General features: G+C 53.8%; 3 protein-coding genes across 9 annotated transcripts; 2 read left to right on the top strand and 1 right to left on the bottom strand.

The window, feature by feature from the left end:
- Window positions 1-1,274: 1,274 nt before the first annotated feature.
- On the top strand, window positions 1,275-9,790 carry ADAMTS4 (ADAM metallopeptidase with thrombospondin type 1 motif 4). Its single transcript, XM_049881040.1, has 9 exons — window positions 1,275-2,427; window positions 3,599-3,922; window positions 4,119-4,251; window positions 4,806-4,976; window positions 5,893-6,179; window positions 6,285-6,471; window positions 6,723-6,898; window positions 7,824-7,999; window positions 8,496-9,790. The coding sequence occupies exons 1-9, from the start codon at window positions 1,792-1,794 to the stop codon at window positions 8,920-8,922; spliced, it is 2,517 nt and encodes an 838-aa protein (XP_049736997.1). The 5' UTR covers window positions 1,275-1,791; the 3' UTR covers window positions 8,923-9,790.
- A 6,167-nt stretch (window positions 9,791-15,957) lies between these two features.
- On the top strand, window positions 15,958-21,733 carry B4GALT3 (beta-1,4-galactosyltransferase 3). 5 transcript variants are annotated; one of them, XM_049881038.1, is made up of 8 exons: window positions 15,958-16,071; window positions 16,856-17,081; window positions 17,444-17,717; window positions 18,289-18,524; window positions 19,135-19,325; window positions 19,456-19,578; window positions 20,709-20,813; window positions 20,949-21,733. In XM_049881038.1, the coding sequence occupies exons 3-8, from the start codon at window positions 17,456-17,458 to the stop codon at window positions 21,220-21,222; spliced, it is 1,191 nt and encodes a 396-aa protein (XP_049736995.1). In that variant the 5' UTR covers window positions 15,958-16,071; window positions 16,856-17,081; window positions 17,444-17,455; the 3' UTR covers window positions 21,223-21,733. The 5 variants fall into 5 exon arrangements, with proteins under 5 accessions (XP_049736995.1, XP_049736996.1, XP_049736992.1 ...); XM_049881035.1 differs by having other exon boundaries at window positions 15,959-16,071; window positions 17,421-17,717; XM_049881036.1 differs by having other exon boundaries at window positions 15,959-16,132; window positions 17,421-17,717.
- Window positions 21,734-21,831: 98 nt separating this feature from the next.
- Window positions 21,832-25,680, bottom strand: PPOX (protoporphyrinogen oxidase). Of its 3 annotated transcripts, XM_049881031.1 has the most exons (13): window positions 25,414-25,680; window positions 25,155-25,249; window positions 24,867-25,001; window positions 24,618-24,733; window positions 24,304-24,436; window positions 23,872-24,016; window positions 23,574-23,764; window positions 23,035-23,090; window positions 22,731-22,854; window positions 22,547-22,657; window positions 22,306-22,455; window positions 22,130-22,172; window positions 21,832-22,045 (listed from the first exon to the last, which is right to left on the bottom strand). In XM_049881031.1, the coding sequence occupies exons 2-13, from the start codon at window positions 25,239-25,241 to the stop codon at window positions 21,903-21,905; spliced, it is 1,434 nt and encodes a 477-aa protein (XP_049736988.1). In that variant the 5' UTR covers window positions 25,242-25,249; window positions 25,414-25,680; the 3' UTR covers window positions 21,832-21,902. The 3 variants fall into 3 exon arrangements, with proteins under 3 accessions (XP_049736988.1, XP_049736991.1, XP_049736990.1); XM_049881034.1 differs by lacking the exons at window positions 24,304-24,436; window positions 25,155-25,249 and having other exon boundaries at window positions 24,618-25,001; XM_049881033.1 differs by lacking the exon at window positions 25,155-25,249 and having other exon boundaries at window positions 23,872-25,001.
- Window positions 25,681-25,796: the final 116 nt, after the last annotated feature.

The following is a 25,796-nucleotide window of genomic DNA, read 5'->3' as shown; positions in this document are numbered from 1 at the left end:
TGTCCTATAGGGTCGCTATGAGTCGGAGTCGACTCTATGGCACTGGGTTTTTTTTTTTTTTTTTTTTTTTTGGTTTTTCTGAAGCCTTTTACTGGCTTGCCTTGAGGGTCAGCTGCAAGACCTCTTTTCTGAGTCCCTTCAGCCGAGAACCAAGGGAATAATTTGGCTCCTTTTCTCTAACACTTCCACAGGCATTGGGTTCCCGTTTCTCCCAGGACTCTGATTTCCCTGTATATACAATAACGCTGCCTCCATCCTCTCTCTGTCCGTGGGGAATGAGAAATAAAGATTACTAGATATTTCCAGAGAGACTGGGTTCTTATGGCAAGGCAGGGCCAGGGGAGGGAGCCAGGTAGAGATGTCCTCAGGTTGACACTGGCTGCGCCTGGGTTCCTGAGACCAAGTCCTCCCTGTGCTGGGGGCCTGGGGCTGGCTGACTGGAGGCCGGAGGCAGATTTAGGGCAGTTGAGAGTAGGTAGGAGCAGGGCCAAGAGTCTAGGGGAAGCTACTGGGAGCTGGGCCAGGGAAAGGGGAGTCAGGAAGTGGGGGGCCATGGGGGAACTGGAGGCGGAATGGCTGACTGGAGATTTGAAGGAGGGCGGGTAGTGGTAACTCAGGAAGGGGAGCCTGAGGGAGAGCAGGGATGTTAGAGACTAGGAGGTGCCACCCTGGATCCTCCTCCTATGGAAGGAAAAGTCATTAGCCCCTCCTGCCTTGTCATCTGCCCCCTCCTTGTCCAGACTCATCCCACCTTCGGGCAATAAACTCCCTGATCTTTGTCTCCCTGACTCCCCCGTCCTCCCTGTTCAGTCCCATTCTGAACCTTGCCAAGGCTCCCCCACCTCCATTCTTTGTCTCCCTTCTATGACTTCCTTACCTATTCCCCACCCTCCTTCCCCAGTGGCTTGCTGAGCCCCATCAGCCCAGGAAACCAGCTTCTAGGGGCAGAGGGTAGCATGAGGAAGCCCTGAGAAAGGGAAGGTCACACCAGGTTAGACAGTGGGAGCAGAATTCCCCCAGGACCATAGTCCTTTCTGTGCGTGTTAGCCAGGCCCTTTCCCCAACTTCTAACCCTCCTGGGAATCTGTCCCACCAAAAAGGGAAAGAGACAGCTGAGAGCCGTTTGTAGGGTTTGGGAAAAGGCTATGTCATCAGCTGGCCCACTGCCTATGACCCATCCGGTTGCTAGAGATTCCCCCCTCCCACCTCCCTAGGCAAGTCCCTTTTTTTCTTTTTTTTTAAGGAAAACAAAAACTAGGATTTTGGGAAGCAATGAGACACCCATCTGAGTCCCACCATAAAGCTCCCGGCTGAGTGGCTTACAGCTCAGCCAATCGTAGAGGCTCAAGGTGCTTAAAGGAGCTGGCGCGGAGAGAGGCTGGGGAGAACCCACGGGGAGACCCACAGACACATAGACACGGGAGAGACAGAGGAGGAGAGAGACAGAAGCAAAGGCACGGCGGAAGAAGGCAGAGACAGAAAGGGCAGGCACAGAGACGAAGCCAGACAGAGTCTTACAGAGGGAGAGGCCAGAGAAGCTGCAGAAGACACAGGCAGGCAGACAAAGATCCTGGAGTTTGGAGAAGCCAGACCACTGGAGACCTCCCCTCAGCCTAGCAGCCAAGTCTTCTCCATCTCTTCTGAAGGTCCCCAGCCCCTCTGAAAACTTTGCCTCTGACCTGAGCAGGAGTCCAAGCCCCCCAGGCTGCAGAAAGGAGCTTTCCAAAGCCAGGGTGTGGAGGGCTGGGTGCCCCAGACACCTCACTCCCTCCCAGCTGCAGTACCAGTGCCATGTCCTGGATGGGGCTTCCCAGGAGGGGCTTGGAGGGGCACTGGTCATGGACAGTCCAACCCAGCTTGCTGCTCCCCACGGTGCCCCTCTCCGGGCTGGGACAGACGCTGCTGCCGCTGCTGCTGCTGGCCTCCCTCCTGCCCTCAGCCTGGCCGGTCAGCCCCCTTCCCCGGGAGGAGGAGATTGTGTTTCCAGAGAAGCTCAACAGCAGCATCCTGCCTGGCTCGGGCGCCCCTGCCAGGCTGGTGTACCGCTTGCCGGCCTTTGGGGAGATGCTGCTACTAGAGCTGGAGCAGGACCCTGGTGTGCGGATGGAGGGGTTGACGGTGCAATACTTGGGCCAAGCGCCCGAGCTGCTGGGCGGAGCTGAGCCGGGCACCTACCTGACTGGCACTATCAACGGAGACCCGGAGTCAGTGGCATCTCTGCACTGGGATGGGGGAGCCCTGTTAGGGGTGTTGCAGTACCGGGGATCTGAACTCCACCTCCAGCCCCTGGAGGGGGGCACCCCTAACTCTGCTGGGGGGCCTGGGGCTCATGTCCTACGACGGAAGCATCCTGCCAGTGGCCAGGGCCCCATGTGCAACGTCAAGGCTCCTCCAGGGAGCCCCAGCCCCAGCCCCCGAAGAGCCAAGGTAGGCAGCCCTCGAGTCCGTGTCCTGCAGTGTCCTCCCGCCATGTCTGCCCTACTGACCCTTATTCACCCTCTCCCCACCCACTTGTGTTTCTGGCCATTCTGCTTTCCTTCCTCCTGCCTGCCTTTCTTCTTTCCACTCGCACCCTTTCTTGGGGATCCGCCTGGCAGGAAAGTCAGGGACAGCTGGGGAACACAAAGGCTCTGTCCTCTCCCCAACCCATCCCCAGCCTTTCCTCTGGCCAGACTGATCCTCACTGAGGGTTCCCAGAAGTGGGTCAGAGACTCTGGATTGGGAGTGACCGCTTCCCACCCCCGCCTGGCCGTGGCTTCCCCTACTGGCACAGTCCCCAGCAGTAAGGCGCAATTCACAGCCCCTTGGCCTTGGCTCTTTCCTCTACCCCTAATTTGGTTTTCACCCATCCCATCCCCCACAGCTAAAAGAGTGAGGTTTGTAGCCCTGGGGGATTGGCCTCTGGCTGCTGACACTGCCTTCAGAATTGTCCCGGCAAACTAAAAACTAGGGCAGGAGTAGGCAGGGGAGGAAGACAGACCATGCCTCCTCTGGTCAATGGCCTTCCCACACTGTGTACTGACTTCCAGGCTGCCTGAGGCTCCATCCTTTCCTCCCACCCACTCCTGCTCTCCCCCTTTCCTCCCCTTCTTCCTCCCTCCCCCCTTCTCTAGCTTTAATCCAGACCAGACGCTGCTCCCTGGGCTCCCTCCACACCCGCCACGCTGAGATCTGGCCCTGGCCCTAGCTGCTGACTGAATTGTTCCTGCGACCACACAGGACAGACACGTTGCAGCCCAGCCCTCTAGCCCCAGTCCCACAGGCCCCTGTCACACTCAGGCCTGGGGGACCCCAAAGCCCCTCCCTGAGGCAGTCCCAGCTGCTCTTCACCTCTGGGTCCCACACAGCCCTGGGACGTGGCATCCCCTTCTCCTCCCCACTCTCAGAACCAACAGCTGATTCTTCAGAGTTACCGCAAAAGCCCTGGGATTTGGAGGTGGAGGAAGGGCCCAATCAAGGCCAATCAGGGATCCCATGGGGTATGCAGGGCCCAGCTGGCTCTGCTGAGTTCCAGACCCAGGAAGTAAGGGAGGGGAGGAGTGAGCCACAAGTTTGGGAAGCTATTTCAGGATCTCCCTCTCCTTTTTTTTCTCTCCAGCGCTTCGCTTCACTGAGTAGATTCGTGGAGACCCTGGTTGTGGCAGACGACAAGATGGCAGCATTTCACGGGGCAGGGCTGAAACGCTACCTGCTGACGGTTATGGCGGCAGCTGCCAAGGCCTTCAAGCACCCGAGTATCCGCAACCCTGTCAGCTTGGTGGTGACTCGGTTAGTGATACTGGGGCCAGGCGAGGAGGGGCCCCAGGTGGGACCCAACGCCGCCCAGACCCTGCGCAGCTTCTGTGCCTGGCAGCGGGGCCTCAACACCCCTGAAGACTCAGACCCTGACCACTTTGACACAGCCATTCTGTTTACCCGTCAGGTGAGGCCCTGATCAGCACCACACACCGCACAACTCCAGAAAGTACCATTGCATAGATTAGGATGTAAACGGCGCCTTCGGAGGGGTACAACATAGTCCCCTGGCCCCACCCACACTGCCAAAGCTGTGCTTATTGCCCAGGTTCCCATTAATCTACATCTCAGCCCCATGCATCTTCTGTGATTTCTCTCAACAGGACCTGTGTGGAGTCTCCACTTGTGACACTCTGGGCATGGCTGATGTGGGCACTGTGTGTGACCCAGCTCGGAGCTGTGCCATTGTGGAGGATGATGGGCTCCAGTCGGCCTTCACTGCTGCCCATGAACTGGGTAAAGAGGGCATGGGGGCATGGGGGAACCCAGGGTGGATAAGAGATGTTTCAGGGATGGGGTGATGGAATAGTGAGCTTGCCAGGGTGCACGTGGGGCTCCCAAAGTATAGCTTCCTCCTCTCCAGGCCTACGCCTGAGGACTATTATCCTCTTCTCTGGGTGTAAGCGAATCTTTTTATTTTCCTATTGAGTGAGATTGAGTGTGGAAACCTATTGTGCTCTGTGTGTGTGTGTGTGTGTGTTTGGGGGCAGGAGCTGGCACAGTATGGAGAGATATTATTCACAAGAATTGGTGAGGGAGCTGGTGAGGACAAGGCTGGGAATGTTGGCTCCAAGAAAAAGTAGGGAGGGGCCCTGAGTGTATTCTGGGGAGACAGAGTCGTGATGGCTACATTCTGGGGAGCCTTCAGGGCACCAGAAGGGGTTTGGGGTGGGTTGGGGTAAGAAGGGGCCTGAGTACCCCCAGCCACAGCCAGGTTTGTGATGAGCCTGCAGCCTCCTGAGGGCACAGGATGGAGCCCTTGGAGCCCAGCATGGCTTCTGCTCTCACAGGCCACGTCTTCAACATGCTGCATGACAACTCGAAGCCGTGTGTTGGTCTGAATGGGCCTGGGAGCACCTCGCGCCATGTGATGGCTCCTGTGATGGCTCACGTGGACCCTGAGGAGCCCTGGTCCCCCTGCAGTGCCCGCTTCATCACTGACTTCCTGGACAATGGCTATGGTAAGCGGATGGCACTCACCTTCTGTGTGTCAGGCTCAATTCCTCACCCCCACTACAATCTCACTTCTGCTGCATCCACATATGCCAAACTGACTCCCCCGAGTGTGCTTCCTCAGTGGTGTGGGATGGGGGAGAAATGCTCCTGTCCCTGTGGTCCCCACTTCCTCCCAGAATAAATAGCAAAGCCTAGGGGAGGCCAATCTTAGTTCAAGAGAATTAGAGCTGATCTTATAAGGGCCAGAACTGCCCAACACTGGAATGGGCTGGCTGCAAAGGAGCTTGAGGGGCACACGCAGCACAGGAGAACTACTCCTGGGTAGGGCTGTTGCTGAGAAGCCGATTCAAGAATTCTGCAGTTGGTTAAAATAGATAGGAAGACTTAATGGTTTCGGTTCCTATCCAGATTTTGTTCTTTAGATGTGTGTAGATGTATGACTAAGTTACTTAACCTCTCTGTGTTTGTAGCTGGTCGGTAAAACAGGCATAACAATAATAACTACCTCATAGATGTTTGCCATGATTAAATGAGAGAATGTTGATTAAGCATTTAGCCAATGCTCAATGGAGCCCTGGTGGCACAGTGGTTAAGAGCTATGGCTGCTAACCAAAAGGTCGGCAGTTTGAATCCACCAGTTGCTCCTTGGAAATTCTATGGGGACAGTTCCACTCTCTTCTGTAGGGTTACTGTGAGTTGGAATCGACTCGATAGCGCCTAACAGCAACATCATATAACAAGCATCTAATAATTTGTAGCTGTTATTGAAAGTCCCTTCCAGCCCTAGGATTTAGATTGTAGGATTCATTAGGCCCCAGGGAGCCCTAGGGTTTTTTTTTTTGTTTGCTTGTTTTGTTTTGTTGGCATTCTAGGATGCTCCCCTAGGCCCTTGCTGACTTCCTACCCCAAATCCCTTCCCAGGGCACTGTCTCTTAGACAAGCCAGAAGCTCCCCTGCATCTGCCTGTGACTTTTCCTGGCAAGGACTATGATGCTGACCGCCAGTGCCAGCTGACCTTTGGGCCCGACTCACGCCATTGTCCGCAGCTGCCACCACCCTGTGCTGCCCTCTGGTGCTCTGGCCATCTCAATGGTCACGCCATGTGCCAGACCAAGCATTCACCCTGGGCTGATGGCACCCCCTGCGGTCCGGCTCAGGCCTGCATGGGTGGCCGCTGCCTCCATGTGGACCAGCTCCAGGACTTCAATGTGAGATCCCAGGGCAGGGAGGGACAGAGGAGGGGGCCTAGGGGACTGTCCCTGAGCCCAGGAGAGAGTGCACTTATCCCACCCTCCTTTTCTGTTTCTCTGCAGATCCCTCAGGCTGGTGGCTGGGGTCCCTGGGGGCCATGGGGTGACTGTTCTCGGAGCTGTGGAGGTGGTGTCCAGTTCTCCTCCCGCGACTGCACACGACCCATCCCTCGCAATGGTGGCAAGTACTGTGAGGGTCGCCGCACCCGCTTCCGTTCCTGCAACACCCAGGACTGCCCAGCTGGTTCAGGTGAGGGGCAGGAGGGGCGGGAACCCTTGGGAGGGGCTGGTAGGGCAGGAAGGACAGCCCATTGGGTACTGGGACCAAGGGAGTGTTCACTGGCCTTGCTGTAGGGGGGTGACTTTACACTTCAGCACCTGTTCTGACTGTCCGTGGGGAAGAGAGATGCAGTGCTGTCTGGAGGTCCAAGGGGCTTGGTGGAGGGGCTGCTGGAGCCGTGTGAGGAGGGAGGGCCCTGACTGTCAATTTTATCTCTACAGCATTGACCTTCCGTGAGGAGCAGTGTGCTGCCTACAACCACCGCACTGACCTCTTCAAGAGCTTCCCAGGGCCCATGGACTGGGTCCCTCGCTACACAGGGGTGGCTGCCCGGGACCAGTGCAAACTCACCTGCCAGGCCCGGGCACTGGGCTACTACTATGTGCTGGAGCCACGGGTGAGGGCCAGGATGCCCCGGGCCCTGTCTGTGCTCACACACTTCCCAACAATCCTCTATTTTCTGATGGCAAAGGTTCTCTAAAACCACACCATTCCTGGCATTCCCACAGCCATGCCAGTCCAGCCCAGAGGCCCACTCAGACTTACCTGTCCATAAAAAGTCCATAGGTATTGGGAAAACAACCCCAGACCCTGGCTAAGTTACCAGCAAGGCAGCTCTAGCCTGTCCCATTTCTCTCAGTTTCTTCTCTTCTCTCTCCCTATCTCCCAGTGCTTCATTTGGTGAGAATGGGAGTGTGTGGCCTTTTGGGCAAATCCTTGCCTCCCTTTCTGTGGGCTCCTTTGTCAAATTACAGTGGTGGCCTCATTCAGCTCATTGAAGGCTAGTCCCTCAATGGAAAGGCCTCTAGAAGATGGGTGATGTCACTGCCCTGTCTGTGATAAGGCGGCAGGTTGAGGGCTGGAGAACAACAATCTCTTAACAGAGTTTTGCTCCTTTCTCCCCTACTCTGGGGAGAATTCCTGCAGGCTGGCTGCCCTCTAGTGTCCATCTGAGAGCAGTACGATCAAGATTTAGGGCTTTCAGTTCCCACTTTGACTTGCCCAGTGTGTTACCTTTGGACAAGTTCCTCAACCTTTCTAACCCCAGTGTTCCACCTCTAGAAACCTCCAATGGCTGTTGAGAGATTTAATATTCATGTTTACAAAGCCAGTACTCTGAAAATAGTGGCTTTTATAATTAGTGTCATCATTATGATTATTATCCCATGTGATTGGTGGCTGGGGCTCTCCCTACATACCATCCACATCTCCTATCTCACCCAGTTTCTCTGACACCCCTTCCCTGATGGGCATGGGTCTTGTTTGGCTCACCAACCCCCTGACTTAGGAAGAGCCCTTAGCATCAGTTCTTCTCTCTTCAGGTGGTAGATGGGACCCCCTGTTCCCCGGAGAGCTCCTCAGTCTGTGTCCAGGGCCGCTGCATCCATGCCGGCTGTGACCGCGTCATTGGCTCCAAAAAGAAGTTTGACAAGTGCATGGTGTGCGGTGGGGACGGCTCTGGCTGCAGCAAGCAATCTGGCTCCTTCAGAAAATTCAGGTTCATTTCTCATTTATTTCCTCCCCCACCTCCCTGGACACTATTCTGGGCCCTGGGAGTACAGAGATAAACTCAACACTGTTTTGACTTTCAAAGAGCTTATAGTCTAGTGCGGGAGTCAGACAAGTTAGCTGTCACAGCACAGTGTTATATGCATTCAACGGGTGTCAGCTCAGGGTGCTGCCAGGGCCATCAGGGAAGGTGTCCCCAGGAGTTGAACTGAGTCCTGGAGGGAGACTAGGAACTGCACAGGCACCAAGGGGGTGGGGTGTAGAAGGGTACCTCAGAAAGGGAAGGCAGCAGGTATAAAGGTCCAGAGATAAGAAGGAGGGGCACATTTGCACAGAGCTCAGATCTGGCCTGCATGACTCACATAGGTTTGGGAAGACAACCCTCAACACACGCATATACACACATACACTCATATAAACACAGCTCAGAAAGGCTGAGGGGATTCAGGAAGATTCTGAGTTCCCCACGTCCTCCTTCCACACAGGTATGGCTACAACGATGTGGTCACTATCCCCGCGGGAGCCACCCACATCCTTGTCCGGCAGCAGGGGACCCCTGGCCTCCGGAGCATCTACCTGGCCCTGAAGCTCCCAGATGGCTCCTATGCCCTCAATGGTGAATACACGCTGATGCCCTCCGCCACAGACGTGGTGCTGCCTGGGGCAGTCAGCCTGCGCTACAGTGGGGCCACAGCAGCCTCGGAGACACTGTCAGGCCATGGGCCGCTGACCCAACCCTTGACGCTGCAGGCCCTGGTGGCCGGCAACCCCCAGAACACACGCCTCCGATACAGCTTCTTCGTGCCCCGGCCGGCCCCTCCGACGGTGCGCTCCCCTCCCCAGGACTGGGTGCACCGCAAGGCCCAGATCCTGGAGATCCTCCGGAGACGCCCCTGGGTGGGCAGGAAATAACCTCACCGTCCCGGTTGCCCTTTCTGGGCACCGGGCCCTCGGACTCAGCTGGGTGAAAGAGGGGCTCCAACAGCTGCCTCATGTGAAGACACAGTGGGGAGGGGCTGTGGAATGACAGCCACCCGTCCTCTCTGCCCTAATGTGCAGGCTGGCCCTGCCCTGGTGTCCTGCCCTGGGAGGCAGCGATAGGTTGGTGGATCTAAGGGGGCTGGGAGACAGTCCCCCATCTAAACTGCCCCCTCTGCCCTGCTGGTCACAGGAGGGGGCAGAGGCAGGGTGGACCCCAGCTGTATTTATTTAGTATTTATTCACTTTTATTTAGTAGCAGGGAAGGGGATGAGGATTAGGGTCCTAGGGAAACTGACCACACCCCTCATAGCCCTCACCCTGGCTAGGAAATCCAGGGTGGTGGTGATAGGCGTTAAGTGTCTGTGTGTGTGTGTGTGTGTGACAGTGTGTGTATGCGACAGTGTGTGTGCGTGACAGTGTGTGTGTGACAGTGTGTGTGCGTGACAGTGTGTGTGTGTGTGCACGCGCATGTGTGCTTATGTATGAGGTACATCCTGCCCTGCTTTCCTCTCCTTGAATTTTCATTTCTGGGAAAGGAAGAGTCCAGGGTAGGATGGGCCTTCAGGGAGTAAGGGATATGAGTGCATATCTTTAAAATATAAATGGAATTCAATTATTTATGTGCTCCTTTGGTGCCAGACAGATGTGGGCTGCACCCTGGCTCCACATCTCTGAGAATTAGTTTCCTCACTTGTAGATAAGAAAACCTCCCTTGGAAATTTGTGAGGAGGATTGAATACTGTAAATAAAGAACTAGCACAATGCCTAGCACTAGGTAAGTGCTCAATAAATGGCAGCTGCTGTTAGTTTTTGGTATTGTCTTTCTGTCCATCTCTGCCCTCCAATGCACTTGAAGGTGACAAAGATCCATGTCAATGGTGTCTGCTCCCACATCAGGTTGGCTGAACCTTATCCTGAATTCTTAGGAGCTATCAGAGTCAGAATTGACTCAATGGCAATGGGTTTGGTTTGGTTTTTTGGACCAGAGAAAGGATGATTCTGCCCCTCACCTCTGGAAGTTCCCAGTCACGTGGAGGAGACTTAGTAAGCACTTGGCTACAAGCACAACTCACAAGAACATGAGGGTGCAAAAATAACAAGAACGACTGTATTAACACAAAACAAGCGCTTAGTCATGAGAGTGGTAGTTGGAGGAGGTAGGGAACTGTGGTAGAAAGAGCACCAGAGCAGGAACCTATGGGTCTGAATTTGAGTTGGGGCTCACCATCTTGTTAGCTGGGCAGTGTTGGGTACATTACTGATGCCAAGCCTTAGATTGCTCGTACGTGGAATGGGGCTAATAAAATATCTGATTGAGAATAGAATACTTAAATAGTAAAGGTTGTACCCATGTCAGAGGATACCCTTACAACAACCGAATGACTGAGACAAGGTTCCCAGAATCATCCGGTGTAAACCCAGTAGACTTCTTAGAAAAAGTGAAGTTAAAATGCAATTTAATAAGAGGAACAGAACATGGTTTGGTAGGGGACAGGAAGGAAGGCAGAAAGAATGGCATGGAGAAGGATCGGCAGTGAGCGAGTGGGAGCCAGGTGTTCAGGGGTGGTGGAACACCTGAGAGGCAGAGGGATACCAGAAAGAGCTCAACTTTTCCTTCTGAACAGGTGACTGCCTGAGAAAGGGCTTGGGTAGTCCCGTGTATGTCACAGAGGGAGCAGGGATGGGGAAGGGTTGGCAAGATGACGCTGCAAGAATTCGGAGTTTCAAGTGGCAATAATGGGACTGTTAAGAATTGGAGAAGAAACTAAATATGGGGGTGAGAGAGGAACTATAGGTAGAGAAGACTCTGGGCTGGAACCGGAAGAGGGAAGATTGGGGAACTAAAGGTCTTTACTCTGCCATAAGAGACCATAGATGGGCTGCCAAACATTGCTTGGGATTGGGATTGGGACTATGGGGTTGAGGCTGTGGTGGTTGTGGTATTGTGGGTCCTCCACTCACTACAGCTGGGCTTTGCTGATCAAGTTCTGTAGTAGTCAGTGCCTTACACAATGGCCTGTGCTTTATACTGCCTGGCACAGCGCCGACTCCTGCAGCAAAGGGACAGAGGCCGCCCACCCTCTCTTCTCTCTAGCAAACACGACTTCCAACACTGTGCTCTGGCCCTTCCTCGGGCCTCCTACCAGCCAGGCTAGAGGAGGTAGAGGCAGGAGAGTGAGACAAGGCCAGAGTGTTCTTCAACTGTTTCACCTACTTAGCAAAATTAGACCACCAATAACATGTTTATGGACCATAATACTGTGGGCTAATGGCACAATGAGCAAAGCCTGTGCTAAGTAGACATGAGGTGCAAATGCAAACAATATATGACCACATCCTAAAAGAGCTCACAGTGCATTCCAGGGGAAGGTTATGTACTACACCTCCACAAAGAGAAACAATGGGCGATACAAGGAACTGTGAGACAAGGACAAAATGAACTGTGCAGAGGCTGAGTTCCAGACTTAATGGACTGTGAGGGTTAAGGGGGATGAGTCTTGGGCTGGGACACGAGGAACAGGTAGTCATAATAGCCCTTCTTTAGTGCTTAAGGTGATTGACACTTTTCAAGTCTCTTTCACATGTATTATTTTAAGAGGAAGCCCTTTGCTTACTGAGTAAGGTTCTAACTGGCATAAAGGAGTTTTTTCCAAAAAGAGACTGAGCTTATAAGTCACCTCTGTGATTGGGCATGTGGGGGGCATATAGGAGAAAGGGGGTAGAGATTGCTAGATCCTCAAGGAGAAGTGATGGACATCCTGGCCCTCAATCCCAGGCAAGACATGACCTCTTTCTGGAGTGGTCTCCCCAAACCACCCCTCCCAGACCCAGGCTACAGACTCTACCCGATGTCTTGAAGCCAGGAGCCCAACAACTTCTTGCTGGGGATGTAGGGGTGCATATCCCCCTGCAAGGCCAAGAGGAGCTCTGTCTCCTCAATATGCCTTCCTAGACCTGAGATGGGAGCAGAAACAGGAATAACAGGAAGGAAGGAGGAGGCACTGACTGAGACAGCCCAAGTATCTGGTCTGAGAGTGAGAGGAGGAACCATGAGGAGCTGGAAAGAGAAGTGTCAGTGACTGCTGAAGGAGGGAGCGCCCTGCCCTGGAGAGGTTCGGCAGATTTTGGACAACCATTTTATGGGAGGGCAAGTGTTGTGTGTGAGTGTGTTTGCGGTGGGGGGGAAGGTTGAAGCAATAACCGAGTTGGGCCAATTTCTTTAAGCTTCTGCCTCTGAGATTCTCCGCTTCTGTGGTTAGAGCACAGGAAATCTGGGCATTATTCCAACCCCTATTTTTGTGGTAGGGATGGGAGAGCCACAATTTCTAGGGGGTCCTGTGGAATGGGCTACTATTCATTTATACATCTCCATTTTTACCCCTACTTCTTTAATCTCTATACAGTATTACAGTATTTTTCCCCTAAAATATCATATTGACCATTAAGTGACAAAACTAGCGTCTCACTGGTCTGGGCTTACAGGGGAGGAGGAGGAAGAAAGTGGAATTCAATGTATTTGCGTTTTATTGGCTAAGAGGATGCTTCAGAACCAATTGAATCCCTTCCCTGTTGACTTGTTGCTGAGGGGGGAAGCCAAAATCATTGGCAGCAAGACTAGCCAGCTGACAGCTGGGGGAAACCACCATTTCTAAAAATGTTCTGAAAGAGGGGGAGTTAGGGAAGGTGGAAGAGGAACAATACTGAACAACTTCCCCAGACAGGACCTTATATGGCGACAGGCCCAGAGGATTTAAGTAGCCTTAGGAAGAAAACGGAGGGGAGGAACTAGATTGAAAGCATCCTTTACAGCCTTTAGGCAATCAGTAGCAGGCCCCTCAAGCCCTGTAACATAGAAGAACACAGTGACACATTGACACACACGTCCAACTTCATAGAAATATTTTAGCACGCTCTCTTGATAATGTAGATGCAAATGACCGTTGGGGAGCTGAAAATACTTTTTGAGAATTTTGACCTGAAAACGGATCTGCCAAAAAGAGTAAAATATGTTAATTGTCCTAATCTCCTGTCGAGAACTGACTGTTGGTCTCATTTTATATGTTCAATAAATAAGCCATTGGGTTATACACTGGAATCAAATCATGCTCTCAACAGCATCTGGTAGAGAAGAAAGGAATGGAGTTTTGGGGTCAGATGGAACCCAGGCTTTGCTACCTATTACATGTGAAGATGTGACCTTAAATTACTTGATCTTTGTAAGCCTCAGTTTCCTTAACTGTAAACGGGGTTTGCTATCTTCTGCCTTATGGAGTGGTTGTCAGGATTCACGTTTGGCACTGTGTCTGCATTATAGAAAGTGGTCAACACTTGTTGATTCTCTTCTCCTTGCATCTCTTCCTTTGCCTGCCCTCACTTCTCACCCCCATATTATTAGCATTTACCCCAGTGCCGTTGAGTCAATTCCGACTCATAGCGACCCTATAGGACAGAGTAGAAGTGCCCCATACAGTTTCCAAGGAGCGTCTGGCAGATTCAAACTGCTGACCCTTTGGTTAGCAGCCATAGCACTTAACCATTACACCACCAGGGTTCCCTTATTAGCATTAGAAGAAAAATATACCAGGAACTGTCTACAGATCTCAGGTGAAGTATTTTGTAGAGTTTGTGCCAAAAGGTCTAGGTTACACTCAGGGGTGATAAAAGGAAAGACATGGTCCCTGTCCCCAAAGAGTTTACAATCTGGTGCTGAGAAGGTCACGCAGGACAAAAATTCCAGACCTGTATGATAGATGCCATGAATATAATCATGGAAGAGGCCCTGGAGAAGGTGTCTGCCTCCCCTTCTGGAAGGAATCTGTGAAACTGCAGGGACCCTATGGAGAGAGTAGAGTGGCAGGAACAGGAAAAAGGGTTTCTGTTCGCTAGGTCAGCTCGTATAGTGACCCTACAGGACAGAGTAGAACTACCCCATAGAGTTTCCAAGGAGCGCCTGGCGGATTTGAACCCCCGACCTCTTGGTTAGCAGCCATAGCACTTAACCACTATGCAACCAGGGTTTCCATTTGTTTTTGTTTTAGGTCAGCTCCAGGGCTCTCCTGTTATTTTTGTACATATGGTTATGCAAAATCAAGGTGAAGTAAAGAGAACAAATCTGAAACTGGAGGGTAATACTGTAAAGAACTGAGCAGGGGAGAGACCTGGAAAAGCTATGTGGGCTGAGGGGGGCTGGGAAAGAGAGTTTTGGAGAGAACTTGACATCTACATGGAAAATGTTTGAGCCTACTGTTGTAACCACTGTATCAATCCATGTCATTGACAGTCTCCCTCTTTTTCACATACCCTCTGATTTACCAAGGATGATGTCCTTCTCCAGCCTCTGGTCCCTCCTGATGACATGTCCAAAGTAAGGGAGACAAAGTCTCACCATCCTTACTACTAAGGAGTATTTCTAAAGAGTATTCTTGCTGTACTTCCTCCAAGACTGATTTGTTCATTCTCCTGGCCTATGGAATATAAAGAAACCAAACCCTTTGTCCACCAATGGATTATGGCTCATGGTTATTCCATGTGTGCACAGCAGAACTGCACTCGATACGGTTTTCAAAGTTGCGACCTTAAGCAGATCACCAGGCATTTTTTAAAAATTGTGCTTTAGGTGAAAGTTTATAGCTCCAGTTTCTCACAAAAAAATTTATACACACATTGTTATGTGACCCTAGTTGCTATGCCTATAATGTGACAGCACACTCCCCCTTTCCACCCCTGGATTTTCCGTGTCCATTCAACCAGTTCCTATCCCTTTCTGCCTTCTCATCCTGCCTCCAGACAAGAACTGCCCATTTAGTCTCGTGTATCTCCGTGAACTAAGAAGCACACTCTTCATGAGTATCATTTTATGTCTTATAGTCCCATCTAATCTTTGTCTGAAGATTTGGCTTTGGGAATGGTTTTAGTCCTGGGTTAACAGTGAGTCCGGGGGCATGTCTTCTGGGGTTCCTCCAGTCTCAGTCAGACCATTAAGTCTGGTTTTTTACTAGAATTTGAATTTTACGCCCCACTTTTCTCCTGCTCCATCAGGGACTCCCTGTTCTGTTTCCTGTCAGGGCAGTCATTGGCCTGGTTGTAGCCGGCACCATCTAGTTCTTCCAGCCTCGGCTGATGGAGTCTCTGGTTTATGTGGCCCTTTTTGTCTCTTGCGCTAGTATTTTCCTTGTGTCTTCGGTGTTCTTCATTCTCCTTTGCTCCAGGTGGGTTGGGACCAAATGATACATCTTAGATGGTCACCGGGCCTTTCTTCCGAGGCACCTCTGGGTGGTTTCCAACAGCCAACCTTCCCCTTAGCAGTTGCGTACTCAACCCTTAGCTCCACCCAGCGACTCCTACCACATACCAAACCAAACCAAACCAAACCCAAACCCATTGCTGTAGGGTGACACTACAGGGCAGAGCAGAACTGCCCCATAGGGTTTTCAACGCTGTAGTCTTTACAGAAGCAGAATGCCACATGTTTCTCTCTTAGAGCAGTTGATGGGCTCAAACCAACCCTTTGGTTAGCAGCCGAGCACTTAACCACTGCGCCAACAGGACTCCTCCACCGGATACCAAGGGGATACAAAAATGCTGCAGAGCAGCCTGCAACGTTGTAGCCTTCGCGAGAAACAATTTGGATACTAAGTGGCACTGGGCTGCAGGTGGAGCCCTTGGCACGCCTGGAGAGGGTCGCAGCTAGGAGAGGCTCAGTGGATAGTGAGATCACGAGAAGCGCAAAAACGGTTCCACTGCTCTCTGGGTCAGTGTCGGCGAGGCCTCAGGGGTGAGAACTAGGAATCGGGCTAGAAGTCAGCGGGGTTGGGATGAACCCCCGCCCCGGCTCCGGGAGGGGTCAGGCCCCATCCCGCCTCCCGCCTACGCGGCGTCCGAGCAGGGCGTGGCGGCTCAGTTGCCGGGTCCCGCCGCTGCGCAGGGATCGTACCCAGCGCTTCGCGGGCCTGGGCGGCTCCACACGAAGCTCCGCCCCGTGACGCGAGGCTCCGCCCCCGCAGCGCCCGCTTCCAAGATGGCGGCAGCGAGGCTTGCCCGGCTGTCGGGGTGGCGGTGACGACGGGAGGCAGAGCCCAGGTATGTGGACTAGTGACGATGGTGACAGAGGCCCCGGAGGAAGATTCGGGCAATGCAGAGGGTGAGACGTTTTAGGCAAAGGAAGGAGAAAAGCTTGAGCAGGGAGGAGGGATCCCAGGTGGAAGTATGGACGGGGGCTGGGCGAGCTCACATTGCAGGGTAGGGCAAACGCCAGAGGTGATTGGGGTGCGGATGGGGTCTCCGGTGGCTGGGTTGTAACTCCCTGCGGAGCGCTGGCCACGCCCCTCCAGGTGAGTCCGCCCAGGTACCCCCCCGCCAGTCTCTAACCCCAGCCCACCCTACCCTTCTCAGCTGCAAACCTCCCCCTGCCTCCTGCCCTCCCCTGCTCGGACTAGAAAAAGGTAGAAGAGGTGGAGAACGCCACCCCCACCCTACTCCCCGCGTGCTCTAGGGCTGTTTGCTTGCTGCTCCCAGGTGGTCACGCTCCCTGTACCTGCGGAGCTAGCTCTGAGACACTTGAAGAACGGAAAGGAGCCTGTTTCCTACCCTGCCCTGGGCTCTCCTGAGGTCACTGCACTGTCCTGTCATGACTGCCTCGCCCCCTGAGCGGGTTCTTGGTCTGGGGAAAAACAATGTCTCCATTAGCTGCCCTGTCCCACCCCCTAAACAGGTCCGTCCTGTTGGGGTAGGGGCGGGGTGGTGGTTAAGTCCGAACTTGGCACTATCGCTCCAGTGTAGCCCAGGGGTGGAGGGTGGGGGTGGGGGGGAAGATCCAGGACCGAGCATCCCTTTATCTTCCTACCACTTTCCCTCGCTTCTCCAGCTGAGAAACCGGCTTCACCCAGTTCCCGAACTCTGCCGCTCTGTGGGTGGCTGGTTCTCCATGACCACTTCTGGTCCAGCTGCATCCGAGGATCGCTGTCGGAGTGCCGGATGGAGCCTTTCTCCGTCCTCTGGGACATTTCCAATTTTAGATAATGCCTCACATCTCTGCTCCCCACGGACCCCGTGAAGTCCCCCTGCCCCCTAAGAAGACAGCTTGAACCTAGGTGAGACTATTTTTTAAGTTTGGAAAGGGGGCTCTCTAGATACTCTTCTGAAATGGACAGGAGACCTGAATGACGTAAGCATTATTGGGGGTGGGAACTGAGAGTAGATAGCCGGAGTGGTTTGGGGGAAGTTGGAGGACAGTCATACTTGGGCTGGAAGTAACAGGTGGTAGGGCTATCGATGGTTACATTGTTTCCTTTCCTCACATGACAGCACATCTGTGTGCTCCCTTCTATAACTTTGTTGTCTGCCTTTTTCTCCTCTTTGCCCCCACACCCACCACCTTCATCCCTACCTGCTGATCTCTCTGCTGGCTTGCTTTCCCTGCCTGCCCCCAGAACTCTCCTCTCTCCCTCCCCAGACCCTTCCCAGGATGTTGCGGAGGCTACTGGAACGGCCCTGCACACTGGCCCTACTTGTGGGCTCCCAGCTGGCCGTCATGATGTACCTGTCACTGGGAGGTTTCCGAAGCCTCAGTGCCCTGTTTGGCCGAGATCAGGGGCCCACCTTTGACTATTCTCACCCCCATGATGTCTACAGTAACCTCAGTCACCTGCCTGGGGCTGCTGTTGCCCCAGGAGCCCCTCCAGCTCCTCAAGGTCTGCCCTACTGTCCAGAACGGTCTCCTCTCTTAGGTGAGTACAGAAGGAAGGGGATGGTGAAGGGAAGGGCAAGGTGTGGGGGCAGGAGGCTTGGGTAGGCATGGGGTGGTAAGAGTAGGACTTAGAACAGGAGGTTAATGTAAACGGAAGGTGGGCTGGGATTGGGCTAGAGTGGCCTCTGAATTTGGAGTTAAATTGGGCTCTTGATTTGGACCATAAACTTTCCACTGCCCACCCACTCATGGACTCTTCCTGCCCCAGGCCAGCAATTGTTTCCCTAGTGGATGAACCGTGGTTTAGTTGGTTGGAAGTCCTTCTGTTCTTTCCATCCCCTAACTGTAGCTTCCAACCCTGTGAGGAAGGAGAAAGTTAGAGCACCCTAAAATAAGAAAGGAGACTGGAGGGTCAGGAGCCTACACCTTCCAGGCTTTGCAGAGCTGTCTGAGTGACGGTGAACCCAACGCTTGTCAGATTTCTCAGTGAGCCCTGGAGGGAGATGAGCCTGAGAGCCAGGCTGCCGGGGCCAGAGGTACTCGCAGGCCCTGGTGTTCTTTCTTTTCTCCTTACCCCTCCGATCCCTCACCTTGCCATCCCCTCCCGACAGTGGGTCCTGTGTCGGTGTCCTTTAGCCCAATACCATCACTGGCAGAGATTGTGGAGAGGAATCCCCGGGTGGAACTGGGAGGCCGGTACCGCCCGGCAGGGTGTGAGCCCCGCTCCCGAACAGCCGTCATTGTGCCTCACCGCGCCCGGGAGCACCACCTGCGTCTGCTGCTCTACCACCTGCATCCCTTCCTGCAGCGCCAGCAGCTCGCTTATGGCATCTATGTCATCCACCAGGTACCCCAACCCTCGCCTCGCCTTGACTCTTTCCTATAAGAAAGCCACAGGCAGATACCACTCCACTGTCATCTAACTGGCCCCTGGGATCATTTCTGAGAAGACCAGACTGTTAAATGTAGAAAGCACTTGGCATTGCTCTGCCAGGCTTGTTGGCCCCATCCTTCTTATTCTCTTCAGGATTCTCTTGCCCTCCCGTGCTTTTCCATGACTTTTCCTTTGTTCAGTGGCTTGTGTAGTAGAAAGCACAACTTGGGAGTTGGGCAAATCTGGGTTCTGATTCTAGTTCTGCCATTTGTTACATGTGGGACCTTGAGCAAGTTCCGTAACCCCCTACAAAGAGATGCATAGCGGTAGAGTACTAATATGCCACCTGTTTCACATGGTCGTTGTCAGGATTAAATGCTGAATGACAGCATGCTAAGTATCAGGCACACGCTGACAACGCAAGAAAAATTTGTTGAATGATTAAATGAAAAAGATAGTTTGCCTTCTCTTCCTTCTGTTCTTCTGTAGCCTACTTTGTCTCCTTTCTCTTCTACACTTCACCCCTCTCTTCCTCGTGCTGCCTACCTACAGACGTAGGCTCGTTCCCTCCCTTATCTTTCAGGCTGGAAACGGAACATTTAACAGGGCAAAGCTGTTGAATGTTGGGGTGCGGGAGGCCCTGCGTGATGAGGAGTGGGACTGCCTGTTTCTGCATGACGTGGACCTCCTGCCTGAGAATGACCACAATCTGTATGTGTGTGACCCCCGGGGGCCCCGGCATGTCGCCGTTGCCATGAACAAGTTTGGATACAGGTAGAGGGCATGGGAGGGTGCTGGGAAGCAGGGAAAGCCTCCGTCCAGTGGGAGGAGAGATGAGGAGATGGTGGGTAGGGCCGTCTCCCCAGAAGGCTTGTGTGGAATCTAAGGATCTTTCTCTCCTCAGCCTCCCATACCCCCAGTATTTTGGGGGGGTCTCAGCACTCACTCCTGACCAGTACCTGAAGATGAATGGCTTTCCCAACGAATATTGGGGCTGGGGTGGTGAGGATGACGACATCGCTACCAGGTCAGACTTCCTGCTACCACCTGCTTCCCCCGCCCCAGTCCAGATCCCTGTCCTCTAACATCCTCCGTGGGGGGCCATAATCCTTCATCACCACCTTTAGCTCTGCTGGTCCGGCATGGAGCTCAGTCATTCCCCATAAGCCTTTTTAGTCCATCCAAGTCAGGCTTTGCATACTATTTAATTATGTTCCTGGGGGAGGAGATAAGATCAACAGGACACAGTATCATGGGGTTCCAGAGCCAGGAAGGCACCTAGAGACAGTTTAGTCCCACCTTCTGCTAGGGTCGCATCCAAACTACTTCCTGTGGAGATGGGGGAAGAGGGGCTCTACTCCCAGAATCACTTGAAAAAAAAAAAAAAAAGTGCCATTGGCATGATGCCAACTCGTTTTTCAGTATATAAACTACTCTGGCCTTCAGCCTCAGCTGGCCTGATGTCATACCTGTGGTGTGGATATTTGCGCTTAGTATGCCAGGCCCATTGCTTCCCCTCCCCTTATATCCTCTGGGATGACATCTCTGTGAATTCTTGTCTTCTGTAAAACACCCGGCAAATTCTAAATATATGTCTTCTTCAGTACCTTCCCAGGCCATCTTCACTTCCTGCTTCTTTGTGGCAGAGCTGGGGTTTGTTTCTCTCCAGGTCCTGACGACCTGATTCTACCCTTATTTTAACATGAGGGTGAGGGAGGGGGTTAGTTGGGGCAGCTGAGCTATTCTGAAAGTTGCTGAGCTTGGGTCTGCAACTTCATTTTGTCCTATCCTTTTGACAAAACGGCCTCTCTCTGTCCTTCCCAGATGACAAGGGCAGCTCCTGGGAGCCACTTGGGAAACAAAGGTGGGAGGTGCATACGTACCTCTGTCTAGTGTTTAAAGGCCCCAGGGGGCCTGGCACTGGGCCCTGAGGATTTGGGTACACCCAGCTTTGACATTCTCTTCAGCCATTTCCTTCTCTCTGTTTGGCTCTCTCCCCACACCAGGACCTAGCACTTTTTTGCCTGCCTAACTAGTTGTAGTTGTTCTTCGTGCACAGAAACATGCATTCCCTTCCTTGCTGGCCATGGTTCTCCTTCACCTGTCAGCAGCTTGCCTCCACTCTGGGTCCTCCAAGGTCTCCTTGCTCTCCTGTAGGGTGCGCCTGGCCGGGATGAAGATCTCTCGACCTCCCACATCTGTGGGACACTATAAGATGGTGAAGCACCGAGCAGATAAGGGCAACGAGGAAAATCCTCACAGGTAGGAAGGGAGGACTGTCTGGGAATTGTTACTGGATCCTCAGGATTCTGCACCCCTAGGCAGGAAACTCCTAAAGGTCTCTAGATTGCTAGCTGTCCCTTTCTGGGTCTTAAGTTTCCAACCTGTAACCCTCAGATTTGACCTCCTGGTCCGTACCCAGAATTCCTGGACCCAAGATGGGATGAACTCACTGACATACCGATTGCTGGCTCGAGAGCTGGGCCCTCTCTATACCAACATCACAGCAGACATTGGGACTGACCCTCGGGGTCTCCGGGCCCCCTCTGGTCCCCGTTACCCACCTGGTTCCTCCCAGGCCTTCCGTCAAGAGATGCTGCAGCGCCGGCCCCCGGCCAGGCCTGGCCCTCCACCTACTGCCAACCACACGGCCCCCCCTGGTTCACGCTGAAACCTCCTCCTTCCTACCCACCTTCATCATGAGACTGAATCAGAGGGGTTGTATTCTCCCCACCCTCAGCCCCTCACTGTTCTTTAGAGGGATGTGGGGGACCTGAACTCTAGTGCTATGCTGGGGGGCAGGGGCCTCCCCTCACTGCTGGACTGGAGCTGGGCTCCTCTAGACCTGGAGGTCCCTCTTTCTAGGGTCACCTACCAGGGCTTATGACTGTGAATCCTTGATGTCATGATTTTATGTGACGCCTCCTGGGAGTCCCCTGCCCCTGGGGTAGGAGCAGGGCTGGATCCCAAGCCCCTTCCTCTTCCACGGAGAGAAGAGTGACCTGGCTTCTCCTGGGGCCTCCTGTGAATATTTATTCTATTTATGGTTCCTGGGAAGTAAATTTGGTGAAGGAAGCCCCTCCCTGGGCAGTTTCTGCCAGTGCTGGAGTAACTCCCTCTCCTGAACCTGGCTCAGGGGGCTGTGATTTTGATATATTTTCTAATAAAGGACTTTGTCTTGCCTCTGCTCTTGCTTTCTGCATCCCAGGCACCCTTTGCCTGCCTTTGCCTTTGCCCTCCTTATGCCCACAGGTGACAGAAGAGCCAGACAAAGCCATGCTCCAGCAACTTTTATTTCCACAGGTGGGAGGGTCCCTGCCAGCAGGGGCAGGAGTAGGTGGATGTCGGGGATTACCTGTCAGGTTCTATGCCCAGGGCCCGGGCTGCTGCCTGGCGCCCACTTTCTATGCAGTCATTGACAGCAATCCCCTCATAGGAGGCTCCGGCCAGTGTTAGGGGCAGCCTGTGAGTTGCCAGGAATTGGGTAGCTGACTCTGGAAGGAAAGGGTGAGAGGAATGTTAAAACTTGGGGTCTTATTTCCTTGGCCCCCCTCAGCCCAGCTGCTTCCCCAACTTACCCAGTTTTTGCCAGTGGCCTAGTGTATACTGGGGGATACAGTTCTGGGGAGACAGCAGGGGATGCAAGGACAAGTTTATTAGATATCCAGGCCTTTGGTGGGCAAACAGTGACAAATGTGCCCGTCTCTACCTTCAGGGACTCCAACGGGAGCTAGAGGAGTTTACCCCAACTCACCTTATGTAGATGGACTAAGCAGTGACTCGGTGGCTCCTTTAATCCTAACTGTATGGCGGCTGCTTTCTCTGCCTCCTGTTGGAACAGCTCCTGAGATAAGACACAGCCGCTGGCCTCCTGCATCTGTAGCCAGGAACCTCCCAGCATCACCTAGGGAGGGATACGGCTCTGGCCTTGCCTCCACTGGGGCACAGAGGAGCCCTCTGGAAGCCCCCCACTAAGCAAAGCTTCCTTTTCTCACAGTCACTCTGAGGCCAGGGGATCTCCCATCCTGCTCAGGGAAAGCAACTGAGTCATACACGATTCCCAGAACGCCTGGGTCTTCTGAGGACGGCACCAAATGTCCAAATCCCTGGAGAGAAGACACTGGGTGAGCAGGGAAGGGCTCCAGCTGAGCCCCGTCTCCCCTTCCCTCTGTGTCACACCTGGACAGGCAGGCGAGCTCCTTGGTACTGTAGGTTCACCACAGCAACAGACACAGCAGTGATGGTACGCAGGGCACGAGCCAGCGGTGCAGCCTCAGCAGGGAGCAGCTCACTTAGCACTGAGGTCAGGAAGAGGCTGGGTTAGGAGGCATTCATACTTTTCAGGAGTCATCAACCCTCTAGCATTAGAATCCCACAGAGCTGGCCGGTTCAGAGGTGTGGTGGGGTCCTGCTGGCCCAGGAAGGCACAGTTCTTGCATCACCCCGCTTGAGGAAGGGGAGGGCAGCTATCCCATTACCTGAGGCTGGCACTGCACTAATAACATGGTCAGCCTCCAGACTGCTGTCCCCTAGAGACACCTGAGAGGATGGAAACATTTGAGACAAAGAAAATAACGAATCTTATGGTTGAAGCAAGACTATTTCCGCCTCACCCTCAGTTTCCCAGGCACCCAAGTGGCAGGAGAGACTGGGTGCTGACCCAATGTGAAGAGACTGAGTGACCGTGGTCTGCACAAAAATCACTCTCCTATACAATCCGGGAAGTGGGGCAGACGGAGGCCAGTGTGGCCATTCTTAAAATGTTTAGTGAAGCTAGGTTGTTCCTCTCTCCCCAAGCCATTTATAAGCATTACTTCTGTCAACAGGCTTAGATCAAAAGGGTCCTGATGGAAGGACCACAAATTAGGCCTTGGTACCCGGGTGGTCCATATTTGTGGACTAGCTTCTGAGGCAGGAAAATGATGAGTAACTCCTGTTCTGCCAGCCCTGGTCTGGTGAAACCACACAGACAGCTGGAAACATTGACACACAGGTTTGTTACTCTCCAGGGGGCTCCCCTACCTTCCAGCGCCCTTCTGCCTGAAGGCTGAGCCCACAGACTGGTTGGCCTCTGAGAACACTGACCCCCCTGCTAGTCAGGTGCGTGTCAAGGGCCTGAGGCAACATCTCCAGCCCTCCACGGAGGGACCACTGGCTCCAGCGCTCCGCCCGGGCCTGGCGAACAAGTGCTGAGTCTGGCTGTGGGCTCCGCCCTGCAGAGGAGGAAACAGTAGAATCATCAAGACAGCACCCCCTGTTGCCCCCCACCTCGCTCTGGTGGTCCTTAGTGTCATCAACCCTTGAACCAATCCCACCTCACCTGCCCCCAGCAGCAGCCCCAGTAATATGGAACGGTGTGTTTGTTCAGCTTGGAAGAGACTGGGAAAGCAGGACCTGATGCTGAGCTCACGACTGTTCCCGGCAAACACTCCACGGCAGAGACTGTCCATAGCTAGAGATGCCACCTGAAGGGTGAGACTGGGACTGAGACGCCAAGAAATAAGCTGCACTGACTTCCACTGGCCTTGCTTGGAAGGGTGTAAGGTGGGATGGGGTTTGAGCTGGGGTGCATTCCCACCATAACAGAAGAATGGGAAGGGAGTAAAGGTATTCATCTCCAACACTGAGTTTGGGGGGATTCTGGAGATAAGAAGAGGGCATTCTCAAATGATGCAGAAGAGCTCCTAGGTGGTAGGTTTGAGGAGAAAGTTCTGCAGCTAATTTAGGAGGCAAGGGGCTTGGGCAGTGTCACCTCAGGTCCAAGGCGGCGCTGGGCAAAACTGTGCACACTCTCATCAGGCTCTTTGCCCCGGGGCTTGGTCAATTCCCTCAGCCCAGCCCAGAACAGAGGTTTGGAGAAGGGAGGTGAAGGGCGGAATAGCCCCCTGCATGGAGGAAGACATAGTGAGGGGGAGGTTCTGATCTACCTCCACAGCACCAGGGGATGATTTCCATTCATTTGATCTGCTTATGCTGTGAGGGCTGATACGGAGATGATGAAATGTAAGGGATCTGACCATGGGGACTAAATTAGACAAAAGTGCTGTAAGGAAATGGTGATGTTACCAGAGGCCAGTGGGCAGGGGGTGCAGGGCGCCTCCTACATACAGGAACCTGTTCTGGGCGGCTGGATGGTCTCCCCGGACAGGCAACACTTCTGAGTCCAAGCCAAGCTCAGAAACCTATTCTCCGCACTCAGGAAAAGGACAAATTAAGGGAAGGACCGACCCACCAAGTATACAACCTCCCCTCAACTCCATTCCCCCGTGAAAACCGCTTTCGCAACCTCTCCTAGGCACTCCACGAGCCTCTCACCAGGAGCAGGGTCCGGGCCCCCAGGGCTCCAGCCGGCCGAATTCCTCGAGGTCCAAGTTCAAAGATAGCACCATCCGGCCCTCGAACTGAGCGGATCCATCCTCCCAGACGCTTACTGCCCTCCACAACGACCACCTGGGGAGAAGGGGGGGGGACACTACAGCACCGCCTATAGCCGTGGACCAAGAGGTCGGGAGGCGAAGGAGGTAGCCAGGATCCTGCTTTTGGTGGAAATGGGGGAACAAGCGGGAATCCCTTTAAAGGAGTGCCCGTGGGTGGGACACTTACTTTGGGGGGATCGGGGGCCCGGCTCAGGTGGTAACTGGCAGCCAAGCCGCTGATGCCTCCGCCCAGCACGACCACGGTGCGGCCCATTGGGAAGTCTGGGGAAAGACGGGGTGATATGGACAGGGGGACTCTGCTCCCAAGAAGCCTCGCCGGCTCCACGTTCCACTCCCGCTCCCTCACTGCTTTAGGGGAAACTAAGGCAGCGCGCGCAGAAGGGCTGGCGGAATAGTGAGACCCCTGCCCAGGGGCCAGGACTCACCCTAGAGAGGTCTGGAAGGCCCGGAAAATGCGGGGAAAGGAGGAGGCAGTGGTCTCAGCCCCAAGACCTCACCCCGCCGGCGCTCCGCCGGGAGGCAGATTAGGGCCACACCCACACTATCTGTGCTCGCAGAGCTCCAGGGGGCCGGCTGCCTTCCTAAGTCCTGAGGCGCTCTCCTTCCCACGCCTCCCTTGGCCAACAATCCCTTCAAATCCACTACTCCCGCCCCCAACCCTTTCGGCCTCTCCGACTCTCCGTCCACGCTATTCTCGCGCACGCTCCTAACTCTATTTTTCCTGCTTCTGGATTGGTGGGGCCTTAAAGGCCCCGGATCACATCCACCAATGAAAACACTGAACTGGCCGCGACTCTGCCCCCGGCAG

Source organism: Elephas maximus, chromosome 3 (genome assembly GCF_024166365.1).
Source record: "Elephas maximus indicus isolate mEleMax1 chromosome 3, mEleMax1 primary haplotype, whole genome shotgun sequence".
In the NCBI taxonomy this organism is placed as follows: domain Eukaryota; kingdom Metazoa; phylum Chordata; class Mammalia; order Proboscidea; family Elephantidae; genus Elephas; species Elephas maximus.
This window is presented reverse-complemented; position numbering and strand designations above follow the sequence as displayed.